The following is a 15,304-nucleotide window of genomic DNA, read 5'->3' as shown; positions in this document are numbered from 1 at the left end:
TACTAGACTTAAGAGAATTAAGTTACAGGGAAAGGCTAAATAGTTTGAATCTGTCCACTTTGGAAGAGAGAAGAGTGAGGGGTTATGTAATCACAACCTTTAATTTTTTAAGATAGATCAATGGTGTGCACAGTTGATAGTTGAGAACAGAGGTATAGAGCAGCCAGACGACTTCTTAAGAAATTAAGAAACTTGCTTAAAAAGATTTAGAGAAGTATTTTTATAGTAGAATTGTGGTGGATGAATACATTAGAATAATTGATGATAAGGTTAATGCAGACACCATACTTAGATTTAAGCTTTTGTATGATAGCAGAGAATATTCAAAAGATGGGGCCCCATGACTGTAGAACTTTGTCCCTATAGTCCAAATCAATAATCACTCACACATCATTTTGCTTTATCCTACCATCTGTGGTAGCAACTGGAACTAGTCCTCCTAAGAAAAGTTCCATCTTAGTATGTTCTGTTCTTACTTTTTGAAATACGAGTACAGATATTCAAGCTCTGCACACCTGCCCCTACTTATTAACTGAGGTGACTTGTGGAATATAGATTTGCTGTATTCTCTCAACCTTATCCCCAGGGATAACTTCAACAATTAAATTCTTTCTAATTGCTGGGATGTACAGTTTAAGTTTGTGTGTTTTTATTTCTGTCCTTGCATTTCTTTTACTTTTTCCTTAGGTTTCATTGCCTTATCATTATGGATGTTTGGAGACTCCTTGTAAAGAACCATTATTTCATGTGTAAGCAATATAGTTAAGAATATTTTTTGGCTTCAGATGCGGCGCATGATCAGTGTGGTTTGTCAGAAGCTAGGGATTGACACTGGTGATAGACTCAAAACAAATGCCCGCAAGCTCAAGTTCCTGGTCAGAGGGCCTCTTCCTGAGGACTCTGTCTTTCCCAATTTCCAGGTACAGAACTATCATATCATTTTGATAATTCATATTGTGTGAGTTACAGGTTAGCGTCATCAGAAAGTGTTAGATGTTGTGGTTTCTCGAAGATGGGAATTGTAATGATAGAGGATGATAAGTCCTTATTATTATATGTTAAGGAACATAATTTGGTGCATCATGTAAAGAAGTGAAATAGCTGTAAAGAATTTGTTTGACCAAAGAAAAAGTTTAATCGCCTCTGATACTAGCATTGATATACTTTGGATTATTGATCCTATATTTGCATGGTGAGGCACTTAAGTGTTTAAAGAAAAAGAAAACTATAGAAATAACTGGTTGGTTATAAAGATAAATTCAGTTAAGATTTACTAGTGTAAATATTAAATATTTTTTTGTCACTTCTAATTCTTTGAGTAAGGTGATATAGCCCATCCTCTATTATATTTCATTTACCATTTTCCTGCCAACATTTTTATTTGTGTTTCCCATAAATGGTGCTCTTACAGTTAAAGATTTTGTCTGGATAAATAATGTTCTTGCATAGAATTAATACATATCAAAAGATTAAAGTGTAGCACACAACCTTAAGTATCTATAGGTCTTTTTTAGTTCTAGGCTTTGGTACCATACAATAGATTTTCAGTATAATTGGATGAATTTTTTTCTCTATCATTGATTCTCAGCTGAAGGTTGAATATAGTTCAGAATGTATGTATCTTTAATGTCAGTTGCTCTTCTAGTTTTCCTATAACTAGTTGGATTTGGATAAGATTTTGTGAGAAACTAAATTAATTGGTATATAAAGGTAGAAGATAGAGCTGGCGTACTGATCTGTATATTCAGTTGTCATATGTCAAAAATATTATCAATTTGATTTTGCCTCATTGTTATTTTGATCTGGCTTTTTAAGAGTACCTTTGAAGTTTTGCTTAAGTTTAAAAATAGGAATGAAATTCAATGTATTTGCTGAATGATATCTCACTATATCATTTGAAATTTTGATTAAGTTTACTCGATTTTCTGAGCCTAATTTCAGATTCAAAGTGAGAACTGATTCACACTTCTGTACTTGTTCAAAAAAGTACACCCTAGATTATCATATTCAGTAGTTTTTTTTTTTTTTTTTTATATACTTTGTCGCTGTCTCCCGCATTTGCGAGGTAGCGCAAGGAAACAGACGAAAGAAATGGCCCAACCCCCCCCATACACATGTATATACATACGTCCACACACGCAAATATACATACCTACACAGCTTTCCATGGTTTACCCCAGACGCTTCACATGCCTTGATTCAATCCACTGACAGCACGTCAGCCCCGGTATACCACATCGCTCCAATTCACTCTATTCCTTGCCCTCCTTTCACCCTCCTGCATGTTCAGGCCCCGATCACACAAAATCTTTTTCACTCCATCTTTCCACCTCCAATTTGGTCTCCCTCTTCTCCTTGTTCCTTCCACCTCCGACACATATATCCTCTTGGTCAATCTTTCCTCACTCATCCTCTCCATGTGCCCAAACCACTTCAAAACACCCTCTTCTGCTCTCTCAACCACGCTCTTTTTATTTCCACACATCTCTCTTACCCTTACGTTACTCACTCGATCAAACCACCTCACACCACACATTGTCCTCAAACATCTCATTTCCAGCACCTCCATCCTCCTGCGCACAACTCTATCCATAGCCCACGCCTCGCAACCATACAACATTGTTGGAACCACTATTCCTTCAAACATACCCATTTTTGCTTTCCGAGATAATGTTCTCGACTTCCACACATTCTTCAAGGCCTCCAGAATTTTCGCCCCCTCCCCCACCCTATGATCCACTTCCGCTTCCATGGTTCCATCCGCTGCCAGATCCACTCCCAGATATCTAAAACACTTCACTTCCTCCAGTTTTTCTCCATTCAAACTCACCTCCCAATTGACTTGACCCTCAACCCTACTGTACCTAATAACCTTGCTCTTATTCACATTTACTCTTAACTTTCTTCTTCCACACACTTTACCAAACTCAGTCACCAGCTTCTGCAGTTTCACACATGAATCAGCCACCAGCGCTGTGTCAATCTTGGTAAAATCAAGTTTGAATGTCATCATACTTGCTGAGAGTACTTTGTATTATCATTTTTTACTAAAAGCATTCAGATCTCATAAATATAGTGTTTAGTTTTTAGTTGGAGATATGGTGCCTTGTAACAGCCTGACAATGAATTTTGGAGGCATGCTATTGTAACCTAAGCTCTCTAGTTGAATCAAGTTGGCTTGGAGCCTTCATTTTAAAATGAGCTACTTTGGTTAACCTTAGGTTACTTTTTCTTTACCACATGATACTTAATATACAAGGTGCAAAGACATTCATGCATTCATTGTGGTCATCTGTTAAGTTTTATAACCTCAGTAAAATAGAGAAGTAAGCAGATACATGTATTAAAATGGTAAACTTTAATAGTGCTTAAATAATTCGTTTTATATTTATTTATTTATCAAACTTTGTTGCTGTCTCCCGCGTTAGCAAGGTAGCGCAAGGAAACAGACGAAAGAATGGCCCAACCCACTCACATATACGTGTATATACATACATGTCCACACACACACATACACATACTTATACATTTCAACATATACATACATATACACAGACATGTACATATATACACATGTACATAATTCATACTTACTGCCTTTATTAATTCCCATTGCCACCCCGCCACACATGAAATGACAACCCCCTCCCCCCCGCACGCATGTCAGGTAGTGCTAGGAAAAGACAACAAAGGCCACATTCGTTCACACTCAGTCTCCAGCTGTCATGTATAATGCACCGAACCACAGCTCCCTTTCCACATCCATGCCCCACAGACTCTTCACGTTCCCTGGTTCAATCCATTGACAGCACGTCAACCCCGATATACCACATCGTTCCAATTCACTCTATTCCTTGCACACCTTTCACCTTCCTGCATGTTCAGGCCCTGATCGCTCAAAATCTTTTTCACTCCATCCTTCCACCTCCAATTTGGTCTCCCACTTCCCCTTGTTCCCTACACCTCTGACACATATATCCTCTTTGTCAATCTTTCCTCACTCATTCTCCCCATGTGACCAAACCATTTCAATACACCCTCTTCTGCTTTCTCAAACCACACTCTTTTTATTACCACACATCTCTCTTACCCTTTCATTACTTACTTGATCAAACCACCTCACACTGTATATGCCCTCAAACATCTCATTTCCATCACATCCACCCTCCTCCGCACAGCCCTGTCTATAGCCCACGCCTTGCAACCATATAACATTGTTGGAATGACTGTTCCTTCAAACATACCCATTTTTGCTTTCTGAGATAATTTTCTCGCCTTCCACACATTTTTCAATGCTCCCAGAACTTCTGCCCCCTCCCCCACCCTGTGACTCACTTCCGCTTCCATGGTTCCATCCGCTGTCAAATCCACTCCCAGCTATCTAAAATACTTTACTTCCTCCAGTTTTTCTCCATTCAAACTTACCTCCCTTCTTTCGCACACTTTACCAAACTCTCTCACCAGCTTCTGCAATGTCTCACATGAATCAGCCACTAGCACTGTATCATCAGCGAATGACTGACTCACTTCCCAAGCCCTCTCATCCACAACAGACTGCATACTTGTCCCTCTCTCCAAAACTCTTGCATTCACTTCCTAACAACCCCATCCATAAACAAATCAAACAACCATGGAGACATCACACACCCCTGCCGCAAACCGACATTCACTGAGAACTAATCACTTTCCTCTCTTCCTACTCGTTCACATGCCTTACATCCTCGATAAAAACTTTTCACTGCTTCTAGCAAGTTGCCTCACACACCATATACTCATAATACCTTTCATAGAGCATCTCTATCAACTCTATCATATTTCTTCTCCAGATCCATAAATGCTACATGCAAATCCATTTGTTTTTCTAAGTATTTCTCACATACGTGCTTCAAAGCAAACACCTGATCCACACATCCTCTACCATTTCTGAAACCACACTGCTCTTCCCCAGTCTGATGCTCTGTACATAGATAATTCATATCTGCATTAATTAGAATAGAAAGCATGGAATAAGTCCAATGTAAAAGTTGATGATATGAATTCTTGTAAATTGTCTGGAATATATATTTCAGATTATTGTAACCCTTTTTTGACATGCCACAGGACTTCAATGTTGAACACATATATCTTCGTACAAACTCAAGGAAGATGCAGGCTCGGCTCAGGAAACGAGGCAAGAATGGTATGAAATTTTTGTTTGTTATCAAATGCAATATATATCAAAGATAGATTCTTCTTACTGGCTAGTGGACTTTATGCTAGATGGTTATCTTTTATGACAGCTACCTTTATAATAGATACTAGATTGTAGGTAGTAACTACCTTCTGAAGTGTTTCTCTCCTGACTTAAGAATGAAATGATGCTTAGAGTCATTTTACATCTTCCACATCAAGATTGTTGAAATTGCTTTGTCTTGTTAAGGCTAAGTTACTGGAGGAGCATGACAAGATAACGTTTCCTCTCACATGCCATATGCTTCCCTCCCTGATGAAGATGCCAGTTGTTTTTACACTCCTTTCATAATTTTTTATATAATTTTCCAAATCATAATGTTTATTAGAACTATCTATAATAAGAGTGTTTGACATATGTTGGGATCGATAGATAATTAATTGATGTACACGTGAGTAAGGAATAGTTTGATTCTAAATTTCTAACCCCACAGTTTAATCATTGTCTTAAATTGTTTTGTTTGATGTGTGCCTGTCTCATGTAGTGGACTGGCAGGAGTTGGTAGCTTTATTGAAAGATATTTCTTTTACATGCAGTTATTGCCTTATGTTGATGCTCCTGATGCCTTTGTTGACACTTTGTACATATGTCTGTTTTAGTCATATGTCTTAGAGAAGACTTGCCTTATCTTTAAAGCAGCTTTTAGCACCATTCTTTGAGCAAGAAGCTTAAAAAATGGTTCATAATTGACATTGACTTGGAACTTCTCCTCTAGGTCATCACAGTTATACGCACACAATTCGCAAGCCAGAACAACTGGGACAGATTGTGGAGGTGAAGACTCCTATCAGTCAACGAGATTGGAGCAACATGTCAGCGCAGGCAGATGAGCACCACTTAAAAATCTATAAGAAGCGGCGGTGCTTCCTCCACAACAACCAGTACTTCCAGCTTGATATTTATCAGCAGCCTTGTCATAAGAGGTAAGCTCAGTGCTATTTTTAACTAATCGTTTTTGGAAATCAATGAGATTGACCCTACAGCAATGTTAAAAATGTGGATATTTTGTGTACCAAGGATTTGTTGGAATTTTCTTTCATTGAAATAAACACAGTTATGTGCCAAGAAATGAATTAAGATTTTTTTTATATAGACTTAGAATTTCATTAAACATCTCTCATGGGTAATGTCCCCTTAATTATCAAGGAAATTATGTAGATAACTTCTAGCATCAACATCCTGCAGGTGTGAAGGTCTCATTCTTCTTGAGACGTATTCCACTCTCTCATCTGAAGAGCTGCAGCGTCGTCTGCCTTCGTTCCTTAGTATTGAGGCAGATGTGACAGGTCGACCAGATTATTCTATGTTCAACCTAAGCCTGCGTGATGAGTGGAATGTGACAAACAAGTTCTGTGTCAACATCGCAGGTTAGACTGGGGTTACTACCAGTTTTCCCCTGACCACAGTGTTGTGCTGTAGCTCCACCTACCAGCCATCTTGCAGGCTTGTTGTTCATGCTTGTGGATTGATTAGCCTTGAAAACTTTTTGAAGAAAAGATGTGGAGTTGAGCTAATATTTGAAAAGGTATAACTGATGTTGAGGCTAGACACTAACCAATAACCTTCAGCAGACTGGAACTTAATTTAATATCTTAGGATAGGAAGAGGAAATTGAGAAAAGCTATCGTATTATTCTTTGCAGTGGTAACTCAGTCTTTGTATAGTGTATACAAAAACTTCTTGATTTGCTTGATTATCAATTGATTTGATACTTTCCTTATGTAAATATTTCTTTTAAGTGAAACTAATCAGATTTTATTCAAGTTTGTCCCGACATCTGAAGAGCTACATGAAAGGAGAGATATATTTTCTGTAATATTGATTATTGCATTTATTTATACATTGATATCTCCCTTCCCGTTTTGGGTCAGATGCAATAAGAGGAGGGTCATTGCAGGTAGCAACACTAAAGTAAAGATTCTTGGTAATTTTGGAGTTTAGTGGGGAAATTGGGAAAACACATATATAACGCTAAACCAGCCTGTTCTGGACCTAGCATGTCGGTGTCTTAATTACACTAACTTTGTTAGTTTGTCATTAACTTATTATTTTGTTGAGAGTTGGCTGTTTGGCATTTGCCTCTCTGTCATGAAATATATTCAAATCTCAATGTTTATCTTCTCAGACTTCTTTTTCTCACCATTGTCAATTTAAAATTCCACACATGACTACAGACTGTGTTAGAGGTGTCCCCTTTCTCACCTGTAGACAATAGCAGTTGGATGACCATCATATTGAAGCCAAACTATGAAAACAAAAGGACTGTCCAATCTCCAAAGCCAGGAATTCTCTAATCAGGAACCAGGAATAACACAAACCAATAACTAAAGCTGCTCAGAGATTCTAGCATGTATTGTACTTTCCCAGGTGGAATCATTGAGCTAAGACTGGATTAGTCATTATCTCTTCTTAAAGAGTTACAAAGGCCATCCAGTTGATATAGTGAAATCTTTTGCAGATTATGAAATTATCGGAATTCATATAAAGGGAATAATTTGCACTATCAACTTTTTACTCTGAGATTATCTCGGATAATATGAAGAGTATTAGAATATGCCAAAATTAGAAAATTTTCTTACACTTAGTCTTCATTGAGTCAGTGCTTTGCTTTGTGAGACTGTTGTGCATTCTCATTGACAGCAGACATGAAAAAGGAAATAGGAAAATGTAACTTTTTAAGTTACAGGTGCACAGAAAATATTATCTTTGAAATTTTATTTTTCATCAAGTGGAGGAGATTACTATGGAGATGTTATACAGAATGCTGTTTCTCAAATCTTGAGTTGATTTTGAATTAATTTGTAAAATTAAGATCAAAGTAACCTTTGTTGATTATAGCTCTAGTAGAGTATAAGAACTGAAAATTTTATATCTGGTGCCTTTTTCTCCATGAAAGGATGTAAATTAGGTTGCTTTATCGGTATGATGTTTATTTGCACTGATTTCTTAAGGTGTTGACAGAATTCATGCTTTGCATTTTGTTTTAACATTTTTGGGTGAAAATCTTTGATTGGGCCAATAAGTGTAATTGTTTATGGATTATCCCAAGAAGTAGTGTAGAAATAGTACTACCCGCTTATCCCATGCTTTTCATGGGAGGGAACTAAATGGGACAGGAGTGGGGAGCTGGAAGTTGTTCCTACATGGGAAATATATATACAGGAGAAGGAGCCAAGGAAGGATTTTTTCTGGAAGGTTCATTTCCTTGTGTTGCCTTGTGAAGGCAGGACAAATTGGTTTACAAAAAGATTGTTGATTAGTGAATGACAGAATAATGAGTTTGTTAAATGAATGTAATTTACACTTATTATGAGATGTACAGTTACTTTCAAATTAGCCCACACTACAGTTGAGATATTTTGTGGTTGGGATGGTTAGGAGATGAATGCAAGAGTTTGAGAGTAAGAGACAGATCTTTAGTGTGCTACAGGTGGAAGGGCAGGGAGGTGAATCATTTGCTGTTTGGAGATGACTTAGCTTTTGTTGCACAGTTTGGGAGAGTGTGAAAGGAGAAAATTAAGAATAATGAAACCAAATTATGGTAAAGAGGTGGAGCAGGGGTATGAGACAAAATGGTTGAAGTTTAAGGTTGAATAGGGAGGACCTGGAGGAAGTGGAGTGCTGTATGTACTTAGGGATGGGCATTGCAGCATGTGGAATTATGGGGGCTGCAGTAAGTCATGGGTGGGAGAGGGTAAAGGTTGGGTGCATTAAGGAGTGTTGGGTAGGAGAAGTCAATGGCTTTTAGGGCATAGATGTCTCTGCCTTGAATTATAGTAACTAGTCACAGCGAGTTGTATGGATGTGAGTCTGGGGTCATGACCACAAAAGAAGGGAATAGGGTGGACTTGTTGGAAATGAAATTCCTGAGGACAGTATGTGGTGTGAGGTATCATATGAGGAATGACTGTAATAAGGATAGTTTGATTGGTAGTACTGCCAAGTTTGCCTTGAAATGGTTTGGACATACAGTATGGATTATCAGTAAAAAGGCTGCCTAATGAATCTACTTGGAAGTAGAGGAAAGATAGAGATTACATACCCTTAAGTACCCATGAAAAGGTTTTGCCAAAATGCAGGGATAGCACTTATACCTTTCTGCCATGTACATTATATAATTTTCTATCCTTGGTTCATTTGGAACTGACTTAAACTGCATGTCTTTCTTTTAAATGTTTCTGTAGTTGTTACATGCAATTTTCTTATTTTTCTTGGTAATACAATTTATTGTTTCTTTCTGATAGAGCTCTCAGGTATTTTTGTTTGATATCTTTTTGGTTAATATCATTCCTTGTGGTCCTACCAGAACATCTTGATCAGATTTGGTTCACTTTGCTACTACCTTGAATTTTCTGTCAGTTAAAAACTTTTTTATCAGTCTTATTATTGAACCTGTAATATTTTGTTTTGCAAGTTTATTAGCAAAATTCAGTGGCTTACTTTACCAGACCTGTCTATCTATCAAACATCTTTGGAAAAACAGTGTTCATTCTCCTTCCATGCATCTAAGTTTCATAAATGTTTTTGTGATGAGCTGATAATTGGATTTACATGCTTTTTACCATTGGCCTTTGTTTATATAGTTGTATTTGATAAGATGTTCGTGTGGGTATCCTTTCATCATTCTTTCAAAGACACTTGCTATGTGTGAAGTTGGGTTACAGTAACTGGCAAATACTGCTTAGTTTTAGTTATAAGTTTAGAACCTGCTTTGTGTATTGTTACCATATGCCAGTTTGTGAATATCTGCTATTTTGCTTTCACCCATTCATTTTCCTCATCTGTAACATCAATTGTAATGCTATAGCTGCTTATGTTTTCTTTAGGAAGATGACTAGATTTCCATCCAATGCAGGAGCTGAGTTTGAGTTCTCTTTAAGATCATCCACCAGTTGCTTCGGTCATATAGTTTTCCAGTATATCAGTATCTTTGATTGCATTGTCATCATGTCATTTCGACAGTATGTATTCTAATTGTATTATAAAATGATTATTGATTTGTATTGTTCATTTTATTGTATGTTGATACTTATTTGATAACTTCTGGTAGTATTTGTCTTCAAGAAGTGCCAATGATTTTAGTCCAGGTATTTTTTTAGGTATCTGTCTAGTTCCTCTGATTGGTGAATATGAATGACAGTCAACAGATGGCATACTCATGTCTGATCTGTTGGATTTATTCTGAATCATTCTTTATCATACATTCATGGAGATGAAGAACGTGATACAAGTGGCAAATTAGTCAGGTGACCTTGGTAGTGATAAGATATCTTGGTGTATAGGAAATAGGCAACTTCTGAATAAGTGTTATGTTATACTTAACCCTTAGATACCAGGGGTCATCTTATAAAGACTGCCTAGGGAATGCTTGGAGTCTTCATGCAAGTGCTAGTTTTCACAGGTTTGTTTTGAACAACCCGCCACTATTTTGTCATTTGTGTGTCTGCTAAGTGTCTCTCAGTTACTATAAGTGTTTATTACAGAAACTACCACTCTCTGGAGGTAATCTTAAAGTGTAAATATGTAATGTATGTAGATGAATTTATGTATGTGTAAATATATGTAAATACAGTATGTGTCAATTTATGTAAATGTGTAAATAGTAACAATGAATAGTGATTAGTGGCATTTAGTGAAAGTAGGCCACAAGTCTCACCCACTCAGTGTATCTTTTGCCAGCATTGAAATATCATTATCTTATGGCTGTCTTACAGCCATATAAGTTATATTAGCTCACGTTTTATTACATATCCTTTACGTTTACATGTATTTCTTTCATAGATATTGATGAGTCATTAATGAATATGTATCAGAAGCTCACACCTCTGCCTCAGACTTTCTGTCCCTCCATATGTCACATCTTAGTGGGTGCCTCTTTGTGTGAGGTTTAGCAGTGTACCATATGATTTATTAGCTCACTTTTTGTATGTCCCTTTTACATGTACATCTTTCACTTTGTAATAGGAAACAGAAAATTAGAAGACCTTTTTTTTCCAGATCATAAGCAGCTTTGTTCAATTTCCCTGGCATTTAATGGATTAGATTAAGCTGTTTTTAAGATGGTAGGCCATTGACTTGTGTGGGTAGAAGTGAGGGATGCTGGATATGGGCAAAGAAAAGAATGAACTATGCAGACCTTAGTTGGTGACCCACCTGCATTTCCTATCCTTTTAGTATCTTTGTGTTTGACTTGATAGATTTTGAAAGCTCTTAACTGAAGACTGGATAGATTTTGAAAGCTCTTAACTTAGGACTTGGTAGATTTTGAAAGCTCTTAACTGAGACGGCCTGAGTGTGAAGTGACTTTGCCTAGGAGGATGAGATTACAGACTGCTTCAGTTTGCACCACATATTCTGTTTAGTCAATCTGAGATTCCTGGCTAATGACTGGAGAACACTTTGCTGTCAGTGGTCTTAGGGAGGGCAGTCATATTGTTTTTGTACATAGGCTTCCATCTGAGAGTTTTACAACTTTTACCAACAAGCCAGTCAAAGAAAAGGCTTTCACAGTTCTTGTCCAGGTGTAGAAGTGAGTTTATACATTGATTCTTGATTAGAATTTGTATGTACGAAGACCCAGCTGCCACCTCTTGTTGAGATCTATCTTGGATTCCTGCTTGTTTTACTAAGTGCAGAGTGGTGGTGCCTACAACTCTAACATGGTGCTTGATCTTTTTTTAACTTGTTTTGTAAGTGAAGAGAGTGCTCCATCTTAACATGGTGTTTTTTTATGTTGAACTTAGGTCTACTGATCACTTTGAAACACTTGATAGATCACTTAGTCACTTTTTAACTCAATGTATCATTACAACCAGTAATTAGGACCATATGTGGCAGAGTTTTGTTCCAGTTGCTGAATTATCTTTGTAACTGAAATTTTCTAGTTAAGACAGTAAAGTATAGTTATGTAAACAAGGATATTTATAACTATGAACCTAATCATATTATTGCTCCATAGCATATGTATATTACTCAATGGTGATCTAGGCTGTAAAACAATAGAGTTGATAAGTAATTTAGATGTTAATTTAGAAAATGATGTTTCAGAATTCAGCCATCCATCTGAATGCATTATTCTATATCCCACTTTCTAGCGAGGTGGTTCAGTCAGGGTCTCCTACATATTTCTGTTCCTTGGACAGCATCAAACACTTCATGATTACACTATTGTTAAACACATAGTCTCTCACTTGTCCTTTTACATTCAGTCTCTTTGTGCCTCTCCTTCCTTTCATTTTACTTGGGTACATTTTTTTTAACAGATTGTCTTTTTCAGTTGCCCCATCTGCCTGAGCACTGTGTTACTTTCACTCATAACCATTCTTTTATATGTTTCATGCTTCATTGTAAGGTCTTCATTATGTTTTTATTTCATTCTTCTTACTTTGCACTTAATTCTAGGGAAATCTGTCTCCACAGTTTGTGCTGTTTTTGCAAACCCGTTTCACTCCCATAACATCTAAGTAGATACAACTATGGTTTTAACAAGATGTGCCACATTTGCAAGAGTGCGCCTTTACTCCGTGAAACACTTCTTAGGCTTTTGGCAGTTGCTTATCTTCCATCAAACTCTCATATATGACAGCTCCATATCGCTCTTATAGAGTGGTCCTTAGATATGGTTTTTTTAAAAAATATTTACCCATCCTAACATGCCCTTCTGCTGGATCATATGATTTGATTCCCCTTTCTATTACAACACATCCCTGTATTGTTATTAATATTAACTCTGAACTTTTCTGTGTTTATTATCCCCTTGAATTTCCTCACAGTATTTTACACATTCTCTTCCAAATCATCAAGTAACACAATATCTTTTAAATGCAATATTTTCACTATCCACTTTCTTCCATTCTTCTCCAGTACTACTCCTTTACCATATTTCATTACCAAATCTTCATGATTCCATCCATGGGATCATAATTCATAAAGCATTATATGTTCCATCTGAGTTCAACACTAGTCACAGATTTCTTGCTCTTTCCTCTTTTTGTATTGATACATGCTTCCCACCATCATTAGAAACTTACCACTTCCAGCACCTTTTTTCACCACACACAGATTTTCAACATACTTTCCTGGTTATATTATCACTTTTGTTTTTTTCTAGTCTTGCATTTTTTCTCTCTTATTTTCAGCATTATCCCCTGTGATTCACATTGTAAACATCAGATGTACAAAAGCACACCTATACAAAAAACTAACCTTTTTATCTAAACTTTACCCCTTGTAATCACTAGTAAGCTGTACACCTTTCATTCACCATGCAATAAACTAATCCCAAATATTTTTCTACATTCATCTTCAGTGCCTGTTGGCAGATGTAACTCCAAGTAATTTTTACATCCATCTTTAATGCCTTTGCCATCTCCATTATTCCAAACCTTTATTCATATAGTATGGAGATATTTACACTGCCTCATTCTCTCTCACCTCATGTCCATGTACTTGGGTTACTCAAATGCCTTTCCACAAGACTTAAGGGAAAATTCTGAAAGTTGAAATTTTGTCAGATGTGAATTACAAAATGCTGAAGTCCAAATTAGTGAAGTGCTACTCTTGTTTAGTATTTCATACCATTATTAAGTAGTGTAGTGTAGTGTTGGTACCACTTACTCTCACTTTGTGCTGGATCTTATTAATAGTAATGAACAGTACCAGTGGTTACCATGCTTGTTATGTGCTCCAGCATGTTTTATAACTTTTGCGTAATTTGCAAAAGGACTATGTAACCTTGAGCATGGTATTATTCTGGATTCTAATGCAAGTGATGTATTTTTCTGAGCCTGACAGTGATCGATGATATTAGTGCTCTTAGACCTGAATACAAAGCTTGTTTTTACACTTGATATTAAATAAAATCCTCCCCATAACAAATTTTAGTGGTCTTTTTACCATTGATGACCAAGTGCCAAATCTTGAGCTGATGATTGAGAGTGTAAATAGGCTTAGCCTTGTTCCCAAAGTCTGTCATCCAGCAGCATTGCCCATCTTCTGCTTTAACTGCTTGGTAGGCAACAAATTCTTGATTTTGTAGGCGAGTGTTTTGGATGTGAAAGATGTCCATGGATGTAGTTGGGTAAAGAGGACAAGTGATTATTAGCCCACATCGTATAATAAAAGGAAGATCCAAAAATTAACTTTGCAGTATTCATTGGCATTACAGTACCAGTTGTTTATTTTTCAAGAAAATCATTTTTGATACAAAAGTAAGCTGACTGGTCATAGCATACACTCACATTTGTTTTTTTTCACTTGCTAACACTGATGTGTCTTCTGATTATTATTATTTGCTTAATGAGAATACTGGAGTGAATAAGTCCATCTTCCACTGACTTAATTGTTATGAGCATAAGACAAAACTGTTTAGCCAACAACAGTTTTAATGCAAATGTTGTTATTGGTAAAAGTTTATGTGTGGAAGAGTACATGATTACCGTTGCTGTTGCAAACTCATAAAGTTTAGAGAAATGATATAAAGTAATTCTATTTTGAGTATGTAATTTCAATAACATTAACCAAGATTACAGAAGCATAGATTTTAAAGTTAAAGTGATCTTGTGTTTATATCACATAGTATTCTGCATGTGGCTTACAGTGCAGGAGTGGTGGTGAATATTGATTTTTAGTTTCTAAAAGTTTGATGAGTATTCCCTTCATGGTGACAGTTGAAAAAAACAAATATATATGCAGTTGAATGTATTATTCAAAGTATTTTGTTCTTGAAGTGTCTTGGTGTGGGATCAGTTTACACAGCACAGTAAACATGAAACGGTAATTAACAGTATTTGTGAATATATCACGTGTTGATATAAATGGCTTTATATATATATATATATACAGTGTATATGTGTAAAGGTACATTTGTGCAGTACAAATATGTATGAGAACCAGCATTTTCCTTGTACATGTGCACTTTGTGCGCATAATATTAATTCATATGTCCTTGCAGGAAAATGTCCACAGCTGTTTTAGTAATATCTAACATATACTTTTAGCAGTATCTGACATATACATTGAGGTGGTGGATAACACAGCAATATATTCAATAGAAAATATGTTACATTCTTTTTC

The 15,304-nt window shown here is 36.4% G+C and overlaps 1 protein-coding gene across 2 annotated transcripts in view; it reads left to right on the top strand.

The window, feature by feature from the left end:
• Positions 1–15,304, top strand: part of Ttd14 (TRPL translocation defect 14) — a 100,900-nt gene that overhangs the window by 63,070 nt on the left and 22,526 nt on the right. For both annotated transcript variants that reach the window (XM_071675525.1, XM_071675523.1), the window contains exons 8-11: positions 786–920; positions 5,101–5,179; positions 5,946–6,153; positions 6,416–6,597. In XM_071675525.1, coding sequence (XP_071531626.1) covers positions 786–920; positions 5,101–5,179; positions 5,946–6,153; positions 6,416–6,597 — 604 coding nt within the window. The remainder of the gene's footprint in view (positions 1–785; positions 921–5,100; positions 5,180–5,945; positions 6,154–6,415; positions 6,598–15,304) is intronic.

The sequence above is a fragment of the Panulirus ornatus genome, chromosome 21, assembly GCF_036320965.1.
Source record: "Panulirus ornatus isolate Po-2019 chromosome 21, ASM3632096v1, whole genome shotgun sequence".
In the NCBI taxonomy this organism is placed as follows: Eukaryota; Metazoa; Arthropoda; class Malacostraca; order Decapoda; family Palinuridae; genus Panulirus; species Panulirus ornatus.
This window is presented reverse-complemented; position numbering and strand designations above follow the sequence as displayed.